A 12,573-nucleotide genomic window follows, 5' to 3' on the forward strand; every position below is an offset into this window, starting at 1 on the left:
GATGGGGTTCTCTCTCAGCCCTACCTGAAGATGCTGAGGACTGAACCTGGGACATTCTGTATGCATATCAGATGCTGTACCACTGTGCCATGGCCCTTCCCCATGTTCCTTATGTTCCTAAGAAAGGAGGAATATAAATGTAACAAATAAATATTTGCAAATAAATCTAATTTTGTGAGCATCAGTTCAAGTCATTCCTTCTTCATTGGCTTTTCCTCCCTGAAGGTTGAATGTCTGGCTCAACTGTACCCCAGAAGATGACTCAGAAACTTCAAGTGGTTCAAAATGCAGTGGTTAGATTACTGGCTGGGGCTCCCTCCAGATCTCATATAACCCCTGTTTTAAAACAGCTGCACAGGTTGCCAGTTCATTTCTAGCCCCAGTTCAAGGTGCTCATGTTATGTTTAAAGCCCCAAATGACTCAGGCCCCAAATATCTGAAAGAGTGCCTCCTTCCCCACAAGACCAAATTGGGGGCTAAGATTAGCAGAGAGTGCTCCATTGGTTGATCCACCAACCTCTGAAGCTCAGGGTGTGGTGGACAAGGAAAGGACATTCTCTGTGGCAGCCCCTAAGTTGTGGAACTCCCTTCACACAGAGGTACATCTGGCACCTTCATTTATACAGCTTTTGGCAAATGCTGAAGAGGCACTTCTTTACCCTAGCTCTTAACACCTGAGATGTATGCTTCAGGACCTATCTAAAAACAGGTTTTAAATATTTTTTTAAAATATTGTGCTTTAATTGTTGCAACCCACCTTGGAACCTTAAGGTGAAAGGTGGTTAATAAATTGAAATGATAATAATGATGGCGAAAATGGTCTGATTGCATCCCACATTAATATTACCTCCCGGCAATGGCAACACACACTGCATTGTGGGTGATAATGATTATGGGATTCTAGCCTAGGAATACTCAGGCAAAAGAAGACGGTTCAGGGCATTCAAGAGCAAGCTCACAATTTCTCAGTGGTGTTATGAAATACAAATGATGCGGGAATCCTCAAGGTTCTCCTTGTCCTTACTCCCTAAAAGCTACAACCTTCAGAAATATCTAGGGGATGGAGAAACTCACCTAAGAGAAAAGGTCACAGCATTTGGGGGGTTCTTAATTTAGAGAAAAGACAAGCAATAAGAGACGTGATAAATGTGTTTAAAAGTATGCACAGAGTGGAGGAAACAGAGAAAAGTTTGCTCCCTCTCATAACACCAGAACTCATAGAGGTTAAATGAAATGTTGGAACAGGACAGACAAATAAAGCACTACTTCATAGTGAAGCTATGGATCTCATTCCCACAGGAGAGAGTGATGGCCACCAACTTGGATGGCTTTAAGAGAGGCTTTCCCAGATTCATGGAGGTTAAGGCTATCAGTGGCTACTAGTCATGGTGGCTATGCCTCCACAGTCAGATGCATCATTCCTCTGAATACCAGTTGTTGGGAATCAAAAGTCAGGAGAATGTTGTTATGTTTAGGTCCTGCTTGTGTGCTTCCCTTAGACATCTGTGAAAACATGGGCCATTGCCCTGATCAAGTGGGACTTGTCCTATGTTCTTAAACTAAAGTCACACAGGTACAAACCCTTCACCGTCTTCTCTTAAGTATCATGTTTTTCCAGCCAGGGCAAGCCAAGAGGGCACAAAATACTGTTGCCGAGAAATTCAGGAAGGCTTTGAGAACCCTGACTTTTTTTTCTTCCTTCCTTTCTTTTAAAGAACAGATCTTAATTATTACTACGGCATGCATTGCCTTTGTTGCCTCCAGCTGGTCATCAAACACTAGCAGGCTGTTCATTAGCAACAGTTTATCAGGGGGTCACACAGAAAAAGCTGGATAGACGCCCATGTAAAGACCACCCAGAAGAACCGTGATTACTACACTAGTTAGCCCTAAGCAGTGAATGTTATTCATAACTCCTGCAAGTGTCAAGCAGTGACAATTACCAGTTATCATACAAAGCGGAACTGGAGTAAACCTGCCAAAGAACACTGTTTTCCCCCCTCCTACCCCCAGTGCAACATGCAATTTATTATCAAGTTCCAGCAATTACAAAATGGAGTTGTTGATCTCGCTTTGCTGGAGAGATACAAAGGCTAGACTTGGTAATGTAGCAATCTCTTTCTCTTTCTTACAAGGATAACTCATGTTCCGAGAGAGAGAGAGAGAGAGAGAGAGAGAGAGAGAGGGAGAGAGATGCCCTGAAATGACAACTCCACACTGGCAAAAGGAGACAGAACAACGCATTTAGCAAAATCCCCCAGCCCAAGTCTTTTCAAAGAGCAACAGTCAGTAGAACTGCTTCTGAGGACTATTCTCCCTTTTCAGACGCAATCGCTTCCTTGTAGTGTTCACTTATCACATTAAGAAAAATGGTAATGAAGGGTTCATGACAACTTCTTTTTGAAAGTGACAAAGGCAGAATTGCTCAGGCGAAGAAATAAGGAAGAATGATCACTACTTTCTTGGAGAGAGGCCTCCAGTGAGCAACTCAAGAGTACTGCTCACTTTCTGTTGTTACTTGAAAGCCGGAGAAAGAGAAAAAGTGGCAGGCAGCTCCAGGTTTACATCTGAGCAGAGCACCTGCGCTTCAAGGGATCTTAACACCATTCTCCCCTCAGGGCTTCCTATAGCATCACATTTCCTGTTTCTTAGGGCACACTGCCTTCAAAGATGTTTCAAGTGCACACCTAGATCATGCCTAGAAGGGCCTCCTAATTCTGCCTATAAGGCTGTTTTCTCCAAGTCCCATCCTCCTGCCCTACCCTGACATTCTATGGGACAGATAAAGAAGTGAGGTAAGCACCGATCAGCTGACCAGTGCTTACAGCAAAACCCACAGGAAACGATGCCTTTGACCATATGGTTTGATTTCAAACCACACAGGCAAAGGAAAATGCTTCAGCTGACATCATGGTGACATCACATGACCAGCAGTTTTTAAGCCCCACTCATCTGTCAATGTGGTCAACACAGGTTAGAAGATAGCAGGATGTAGTAATTTGTGTAGTACCTAGCCTATTGTACAAATGTGTAGTTGCTCTACCTACTTTTGCCTCTGGCACCACCTACTACTGGTATGTGGCCCTTAGGATATTGCTTGTAAGGGAATATGGCCCTTGGGCTGGGAAAAAAAATCCTAAGTCCCTGTAGCTCTCCTGCCAAACTTCACAAAAAGCAGAATTCATGCCAGGCATGTGGTTCCAGTCATTGTTCATTACTTGAAAATTCTAGCTGCCATACTGAAATCTGCCCCATGTTTGCCACATGTTCATTCTGGGCCAGTCTGGTTCCCAATACCTCAAAGGTTACCATTTTCCAGCTGAGCATACTTGCTGACTGAGTTCTAGTCAACAGACTTTGTTGTCTTTGGAACAAGAAGAACAGTAAACGCTTGGTGTAGGGATCTCAGTGTGGCTGCTCAGAGACATGGTTGAAACCTTCTACAACAGTTTATCAGATATTCTTATAACTAAGATACTCTTGTATTGAGATAGGATTTCTTTGGGCTACTTGATTTGCATTTGTTCCCAAGTTATTGTTGCAAACCACTTTGAGCAACTGGAAAAGTGAAAAGTGATATATACGTTTAAAAACAAAACAAAGTAAATGTGTTTCTCAGGTTCATGCTGGCCCTTTCTGACAACAACAACAAAACGACTGGGCATATTCTCTCCTCTCCAGTCAATTCTCCAAATGCCTTCAGGGGAAACATAACATCAAAGGTGTTATTGACTCTAGGTCTGGTCTCATGCTATTTTAAACTAATGGCTAGTGGGGCCTTTGAGTTTTGCCAACCAGCCTGCAGAGTATGTTCTGTCAATAAGCAATGCAAGGATGTAATGCTATCTACAGTGGTGAAGAAGTGTTCGTATTAAAAGAAAAACTGGCAAGGAATCTTGAACCAGAGTGTCAAGACAAATGTGCTCCCCAAAAACTCAGTTACAGAAAACAATACTTTCCTGACCAATCCCTAATTTTTGTTGGGGATAAGAGCATTCCCCATTGCTGATAGGCACCATCACACAGTTTCAGTTAGTTTCTCAGGTTCATGCTGGCCCTTTCTGACAACAACAACAAAACGACTGGGCATATTCTCTCCTCTCCAGTCAATTCTCCAAATGCCTTCAGGGGAAACATAACATCAAAGGTGTTATTGACTCTAGGTCTGGTCTCATGCTATTTTAAACTAATGGCTAGTGGGGCCTTTGAGTTTTGCCAACCAGCCTGCAGAGTATGTTCTGTCAATAAGCAATGCAAGGATGTAATGCTATCTACAGTGGTGAAGAAGTGTTCGTATTAAAAGAAAAACTGGCAAGGAATCTTGAACCAGAGTGTCAAGACAAATGTGCTCCCCAAAAACTCAGTTACAGAAAACAATACTTTCCTGACCAATCCCTAATTTTTGTTGGGGATAAGAGCATTCCCCATTGCTGATAGGCACCATCACACAGTTTCAGTTAGTTTTTAAAAACATCTGCTCTGTATGATGTGTAGACCACACGTGGTTTGCCAGCTAACACCCATCTTTAAATGTTTTGCTCCTTTTAAAATATCTTTGCTTCTGGACTTAGACTTTATATATAGGAAGTCTTGGCCCAAAGCTGATAAGGAACAGAAAACAGAGGTCTCTATTTAATTTATATTTCTTTTGACTGAGGGACTGTTGACCAAAAACCAAATGCTTAAAATGGGGGGAAACAAACCCCTCTCTAGCAACTTCAGTCTGGAGGTACATGCTGTAGAATATGTAGGGGTGTTGCTAGAAAGGTCACAGGTTCGGTCCCCAGCATCTCCAGTTCAAAGGCTCAAAAAGCAAGTGAGGTGCCTCTAAGATACATTTTTTAGGGGCCATAGGATTGCATTCCAAATTGTCTCTCTCTCTCTCTTTCTCTCTTCCATGCAAAGAAGCTGAGCCAGTCTTGATGTGGACTTTTACTAGCCTTTACATCTCAATTTCCACTGCTGATTTGTCTAACATATTGGGGATATCGAAAATATTGCCAAGCAAATGAAACTGGGTCAGATTTATGATGCCTCGCTGAGATCTACTTATGTGACCCTGATGCTGCATTGTCTTAAGCTCTGCATCATCACCATCTCCACACCTGTACAAATGATTAGTGTTTGACACAGAATATAAATTTTCTGGGACAGATTCCATCCCCCTCAACGTCTAATTATTGCACAGCTGGGAACACGCAGCATATGTAAAACAAGGGAGATGCGGCCAAAGGGCAATTTTCCTGTGTCAGGGAATCCTCTGGCAGCACAAAAATTGCCAAGCTAGACAGATCAGTTTCTACCCCAGTCCTTGCCTCACCCAGCCCACAAGAAAAGATTACTGAAAGAAATCCATAAAGACTAAGATGTTAGGAAAAAATGCCTCTTATGACAAGGGGTTGTACTCAGCCGAGTTCTACTCAGAATAAACCCACTGAAATTAATGGGCCTATGTTAGCCATGCTTATTAATTTCAGTGGGTTTGTTCTGAGTAGGACTAGTGATGGATATAACCCTAGTTTCCCCTCCAAGAACATCTACATGTTGGATAGGGAATTGGTGGAGCTGGTGCCCCCACATTGTTGGACTACAACTTTCACCATACCTGATAACTACTGGCCATGCTCAATGAAGCTGATAGGAGTTGGAGTCCAACAACATCCAGGGGGCTACAGACTCTCCGTGCCTGACCTACATATGTCATTGACGGGTCATGCTTTCCATTAATTCTGTCTCCTTTCTGCACAAACAATAAAACATATTTTCCAAGACAGCCAGGCAGAAGTCTCAAGCCAACAGCACAGGGAAGGAGAATATGTGACCTTCCACATGTTGCTGGACTACATCTCCCAAACCAAATGGCAGGTGCCAATTCGCCAAGTGGAAAAATTCCTACCCAGCCCCAACAACAAGGCAGCTGACATTTGTCCATAGCAAGGTTATGTCATAACAAAGCTTTAAAAAGAGGGCATGTGGGTATGGAGATCTGGCAAGGAGGCAAGAGAGGGAAGCCCCCAGCCGCACCACGGTTTAAATTACCCACAGCCACTCCCCCTGCTGGCAAAGATTGGCTGGGCAGGGGTCACGCGGCTGGGGCAGACACGGAGGGGGCATCAATCTCCACCCTTGAGCTGGGTCACTACAGTGGCCCAGATGCCCAGCCACAATGCTGCCCACCACGAAAGGTTAGAGGTCCTAACAAACACATATTAATTTCAGAACAACACAAAGCCAGCAGCAGAAATTCACTAAACCTTTGCCCAAACAGGGAACTCTAGGGGGATAGGTCAGAACAATGAAATGATCTCCCATCCATCCATCCATCTGATTTGTAACTTGCCTTTCTGTCACTGAGGTTTCCAAGGCAGCTTATGAATATGTTTGGATAAAAGTTTTTCATAACTGTGGTCCCCCCGCCCCGCTAATGACCCACCCATGTGTTGAAAGAACATGTGAGGGGGCTGCAGCATGGACAGGCTAACAATGCCACATGCTGCGGCCGCATCCTCTGCTGTCTTCATGTTTATCTGGAGTAAGAAAAGGCTCTACATAAGTACAGATTATGCATGCAGAGTCACAGTGTCGCTATGCTGCCTCACTTTCCTTTGCTTCCGGACCTTTGCCTCCCAACATGGCAGGAGCTTCCTTAGGATCTCCTTCAGCTCTTGGGGTGCCCTTTTGTGGGCTTCCCTGATGGCATATGGCAGTGTCAGCAGCAGAAACCCTCCCAAGAGCACCTAAGACTTGCTGCTGCCATTTAAATGTATCAACCTGCCCAGAGTGTCCATCTTGCTCTGGGGCATGGTTGTGATGGGGATTTAATTGCCAGGCATTGCTGTTATGGTGCTTATCAAAGTGCTGTGTAATGACAGCCCAAGACAGGCATTGTCAGTTGACCCTTTCAGGGCCCTGAGTCCTTGGCAGCTGCCCTAGAGTGCCAGGAACTGACACCATTTCTATTCTAGCTCTAAAACTATTTGCCGAAGAGTTCTCCCCAGCACTGGTGCTAAGCCTTAGGTAGAGACAAGGTGAGGAGCCTGGGGCATTGAAGATCCAGGAAACTACCACCCGCTGCCCTGACCATGATGCCCATATAGTCCTTCCAAATGCCATGGGCCAATTGGACATCACAATACAGGGCTCTCATTCTCTCCTACTTGCACCATGCAAGGCAGTAGTGCAAAGACCTTAAGTCTCCCGTCTGTAGCCCTGGCTGCTCCTGGCATATGGGTTGATTTATCTACTCTTCTGTTGGAAAGTGCCCATTCTTACTCATTCTTCAGACAGCAAAAGGGCTAGGTTGCTAAGTTACTGATATTTGACATCACATCCTTCCCAAGGTGTTCCTACATTTGACAGGCTTGCATGATTTACTATGCTGGGTGGCTGGCTGTTCCCAGGCCCAATGACGTCCGTAAAGTCACTTGAAATTCAGATCATCTCCTCTCCTGCCCCCCTACCCGACCTCTTCCCAGCAAAACCTCTGGATTCTACGAGAAAATATTGAAATGGCTTGTGAGCAGCCCTGCTAGACACTATGCCGGTGTGTTTCAAAATGCAATCAGCACCCTCATCTTATGCAGTTTTCCAGCATCTCCTTTTTTTTAATATAAGTCAGAAGAGGAAACAATGAATAGGGTGACAAGGAAGGTGGGGATGTTGGGATAAACCTATTAGTGGGCTAATTTTGCTTTGTGAACAAGTCACCTCAGCTATGGCTGGTACATATTAAGTCGATTAGCGCTTTTTCAAATGCTACGAGAAAGGTAATACCGCATATAATTTACTCAGTCAAGGGCATTTTCACCTGCTGATCAATTTACATATTCTCCAATGTCATTAGATTGAATCCAGTCATCAGAAGGAGAGAGGAGAGAATAAATTACAGCCTTTTGTTCATTTAACTCAAGTCATTTTACTCTAATTATCGGCAGGTTTTGTTTTTGCTCAAGACTACAGAGCTTTTAATTAATATCACACCTGTCCAGCTATTTGTTCAAATGTTCAAAAGTTCAAAAGCTGAATGTGTGTTCCTAACTTAGAGTAGTGCTGTTCTTAGAGTGGGTATCTGTTGAGACACTCGGGGAGTTCCCAGACTGCAGCTGTTTTGACATGGGGTCCAATCACACACCAACAAATTCAGGGTGTGCAATTGTAGCGGATTGGCAGGTCCAGATTGGACTTTTTGCAATAAGGAAAGTGGCAGGGAAATGCCATGGAAAGTGTGAGAGAACACTTGCTCTGGTGCAACATCCTCTAACCTCACCAACAAACAAATCAGAACAAACCAAGAGGAAGTCCACACTCATAATTGCCTTTCACTTCACAGCCTCCTCCACTCTCATTGGAACTGTTTCTCATTACTGGATGGCAAAGGTGTGAGCACAATATTTAACATGTGGATTTCTTGCACTGGATGGAAAGGTCATTTGTGAAACTATGCATGGTGTGGAGAAAGTAGATAGAGAAAAAATGTCTTCTCCCTTTGTTGTAACACTAGAACTTACAGGCATCCTATGAAGTTAAACGCTGGAAGATCAAGGATAGATAGAAGAAAGTACTCGTTCACGCTCCGCATAGTCAAACTATAGAACTTGCTCCCGCAGGAGGCAGGAGGATAAGTCTATTGATGGCTATCAAGCATGATGGCTATGTTCTATTTCCCCTGTCACAAGCAGCATGCCTCTGAATATCAGTTACTAGGAATCACAAGTGGGGAAGAATGCCGTTGCGCTCATGCTTAGCTTGCTGGCTCCCCAATGTTCTTGGGTGGCCACTGTGAGAACAAGATGCTAGACAAGATAGGGCATTGGCTTGATCCAGCAGGCTTGTCTTATGTTGTTTAGAGTTTTCTGAAGTGACATAAATACTTTTCTTGACGATGCTCAGTATACTTGTGGTGTCTCTAAGTGTTGTAGCCTCCACCCGGTGGAGCCATTGTGCAAAATATTTCCCCAGAGGCCTCTATGTGGGGGTAGTAAATGGTTCTTTGGGCTGGCTTAAATTTGTCAAAATGTGTGTCTGATGTTGGGCTGGACAGATTGCTGTGCACAGTAGAACAGGTGTGGGGAACCTTTGGCTCTCCATAGGTTGCCGAACTACAACTCCCATCAGCCCCAGCAACCATAGCCAATGGCAAGGGATAATATGCCATCAATATTTGGGGGCTGAAAGGTTCAGCAACAACTGGAGGTCTAAAGGTTCCCCATCACTGCCATGAATGTTCCTGCACTAGATTTCAAGGCCCCAAACCAAGACTTTCCAAGTAGGAGAATTAGTGGAATGGAATGGAGAATGTATAGACATCTTCCCTTGCAGTCTCTTATGATGGAGAAGATGGACTTTCCTCTAGGACCATGGTATAGATGTCGTTATTATCCAAAGATACTTTTTGTCCATGCTGATTTTCCAAAATGCACAGTTGGGCAATACTATTCCTAGGACCATGCAAAATGTCACAAAATAGTGAGCAAGTTTCAACAACTCAATAACCCTTTAATAGGCAAGATATTACACAAAACAGAGGCTGGGGACACAAGGGGGAAATCCTGCCTGATCGCCGCCCTCCTCCTCCCAGCTGTGTTTTACCTACATGAGGATACAGAGCAGAATGAGTTTGCTTTTAGTATGTAGGATTTATTATATGTGCACACCACATTTCTTCCATAGAGCTCAATGGTTGCATCCAATGCTAGTCACCTTAAGAGTAAACCCATTTAAATTAATGAACCTAAGTTAGTCATGCAAAATAATTTGAATTGGTCTACCCTGAGTAGGACTAACACTAGGTTACTTCAATTTGATGTATTTGTTTATTTTTACTTCCCTTCCAACCCATTAGATTAGTCTGAGGGAGATGGATTGGGCTCAAAATCACCCAGTAACCTTCATGCATGAACAGAGATTTGCACCAGATCTAAGTTCGCAATAGTATCAGCTGCCCCCGCTCCAAAGGTTTTCAAGTGATAACAGATGGAAACATTTCAACTTACCCGCAATATGTCATCCACACAATTGGACTCACTGAGAAGGTTGACCTAGAAGGGGAGAAATGAATTATTCTTGTTATTACTATTACTAAATGTATTACCCTCCATTCACCCATAGGTTCCTGGACAGGTTACAACCATTTAAAATTCAGCAGGCAGTCAATGTGAAAGCAAACAAACTTTGAATTGTGCCAATGGAGATGTTGCAACAAGGGAGTTGTATACTCCCTATAACCAGCTCTGGTCAACAATCTGGTTGAAATATTTGAAGTAAAAAATATCCACAAAAACGGATAAAAGAAGAATAGACCTTAGTAATGTAACAAACTTCAATTTCTACTTCCAAGTCAACTTTATAAATTGAAGCAGTGCAAGAGAAGTGTTGCATTATTATAATTGCTTTTGGATGGCAATGGTGGTGAGATTATATTAATTGCCCCTGGTTGAGGCTGTAAAATAGCTGAAGAAGTATTTCTTTGCTACAATGCATAACTTAAAAAGCTAAAGAAGTCTGGATTTCAACAGGATTTTTACTACCTCCTCTTTAGTTACATTTCTAATTAAACCACTTTGATCTATTGATGCAAAGAGACACTGCTAAATGTATTCACTATTGAGGTCTCTAGCCTTCCCTGAGATTCAAAAAACTCTTAGATCTGTATGTGCTCACACATCACACTTCTTAACTGCTCCCTAAAATGTAAAGGGAGAAGGAGATCCTAAAATAACTCACTTCCATTCAATTTATAAATTGCATTAATTAAATTCTACATTTCCAGCAGTGTGCAGCCCAGGTTCTATGCAAGATCTAATTAAAGAAAACAGGAAAGTTGGAAACACAAAAAAACATGCATACAAACCCCACCGCCACCCCCACATACCGAAATACTGGAATTGTAACACAGAATTGTAACTGTTTAGCCTCAAATTAATGAGACACTCTGCTAAGCAAGAATGTCCATAAATCCCTAATGAGGATTTTAAACACATTAAAACTTCCTAATACAAAGTGTTTGCCTTTGTTTTTATCCAATAACAAATAAGCCAATAATTTTATGCCTCTAAATGACACTATTAACTGTCATGGCATGTTTTATTTGACAATAGCTCTATTCAAATACAGTAAAAACCAATTAATTTGCTTGCTGTGAAATGCTTCTTGATAGCTTTTATGGTTGCTGTTCCCCCTGCCCTGTTCTCAAGGAAATGTAAATAGGAGGTCAGTAGAGTGCCTGGTTTCACTTTAAAACACAGGGCAATAAGCTATAGATTTTCTACTCAGTTTGCATTTCAAATGAATGGTAAGATAACCTCCAATTTTTGGAGGGTCACCCAACATACAATGTCACCCTGATAAGCAAAGAGTTTCAGAGTAATCATTTTACGACCTGTGAAATAGCCAAATATTTGAGATGTGATCGTTGCAAAATTACCACTTGGCTCTCTCTTTAAACAACAGCCAGCAATTGAGTGCTTAGCCTCTATTCGTTTCCTACCACTTCCCACGCTCTGAAAATGCAGAAGCATAAAATCTGTCATTGCAATATTAGTGTATGACAAAGGTGGTCAACCTTTTTGGTCTGGCCAGCCAGATCTTTATCTCTCACCCCCCACACTATGGGCTAGCTTTTGACAGCTGGGTGGGGCCACCCACCTGCCAATCATCTGGTGTTATGGTGATGTTAGGCAACTGGTAGGTGGGTTGGTCTCCCCCACCTGTAAAATTGGACTGGCAAAGCAGCACCCAGCAGGGCTGAAATCCACCCCCCAGCCACCAGCTGATGTCACCCCAAAACAGCTAGGCTGGGAAGCAGCTTGCAGCTATGAAGGGCACTCACAACTCTCTCCATCTTCCATCCAATCAAGTACTGGACATATCAAGGTTCAAGGATATATTCTGGGCAAAGCACTCTGGAAGGGCACAGAGCAGGGATGGTGAGAAGTATGGATTTGGAGAGTCTTGAGGGTCAGATATAGAGAGCCCCGGAGGACCTCATTTTGTGAACTGACTTGGAGTGGCTTTCCAGGGTTTCAGGAAATAGTCTATACTAATCCTGTCTTGAGAAACCATGGTTTGAGACTAGGACCTTCTGCATTAAAAGGTAAATATTCTACAAATGAGTATGTCCAACGCCCTCTGTGTCAGATCTCCTTTTTCCCTTTTGTAGATGCAAGGCAAAATTTGGAAGAAGAAACAGAGCTATGGTTTCCACTCGCTATGAAAGGCAGTCGCCTCATTGTAATAGCAGTGCTATTTATTCTTTATTTTAATGAGGATTTTACATATGGAAAATATAATCAGCATTGGGCACTTTGTGGCAGATTATTGCTACAAGTCTTCTTACATCGCTTTGGGTGATTTTATAGTGGCAAAGCTCTCTGTGAGTGAAATAAGAGGGCTTTCACCTGATTATAGAAATGTTGATCTGAGTTTTAGTTGGCTAATCAATTAAATTTGCAGCAATTTGGGTATGAGTGAAAATAATGGCTGTGAAACAAAAAGGATTCTTTCATGCTTTTGAAAAGAATAATTCCATCCTGCTGGGGAGCTAAAGAGGAACACCTCTTTTAAGATGGTGCTTGC

General features: G+C 42.9%; 1 protein-coding gene across 6 annotated transcripts in view; it reads right to left on the bottom strand.

Moving 5' to 3' along the window:
* Window positions 1–12,573, bottom strand: part of AFF2 (ALF transcription elongation factor 2) — a 393,570-nt gene that overhangs the window by 162,613 nt on the left and 218,384 nt on the right. For 4 of the 6 annotated variants that reach the window (XM_081178935.1, XM_081178934.1, XM_081178937.1 and 1 more), the window contains exons 4-5: window positions 9,993–10,037; window positions 25–117 (exon numbers count right to left, since the gene is read on the bottom strand). In XM_081178935.1, coding sequence (XP_081035061.1) covers window positions 25–117; window positions 9,993–10,037 — 138 coding nt within the window. The remainder of the gene's footprint in view (window positions 1–24; window positions 118–9,992; window positions 10,038–12,573) is intronic. The other 2 variants (XM_081178936.1, XM_081178939.1) reach the window with 1 other exon arrangement.

The sequence above is a fragment of the Podarcis bocagei genome (assembly GCF_964188305.1).
Source record: "Podarcis bocagei genome assembly, chromosome: Z".
Classification (NCBI taxonomy): Eukaryota; Metazoa; Chordata; class Lepidosauria; order Squamata; family Lacertidae; genus Podarcis; species Podarcis bocagei.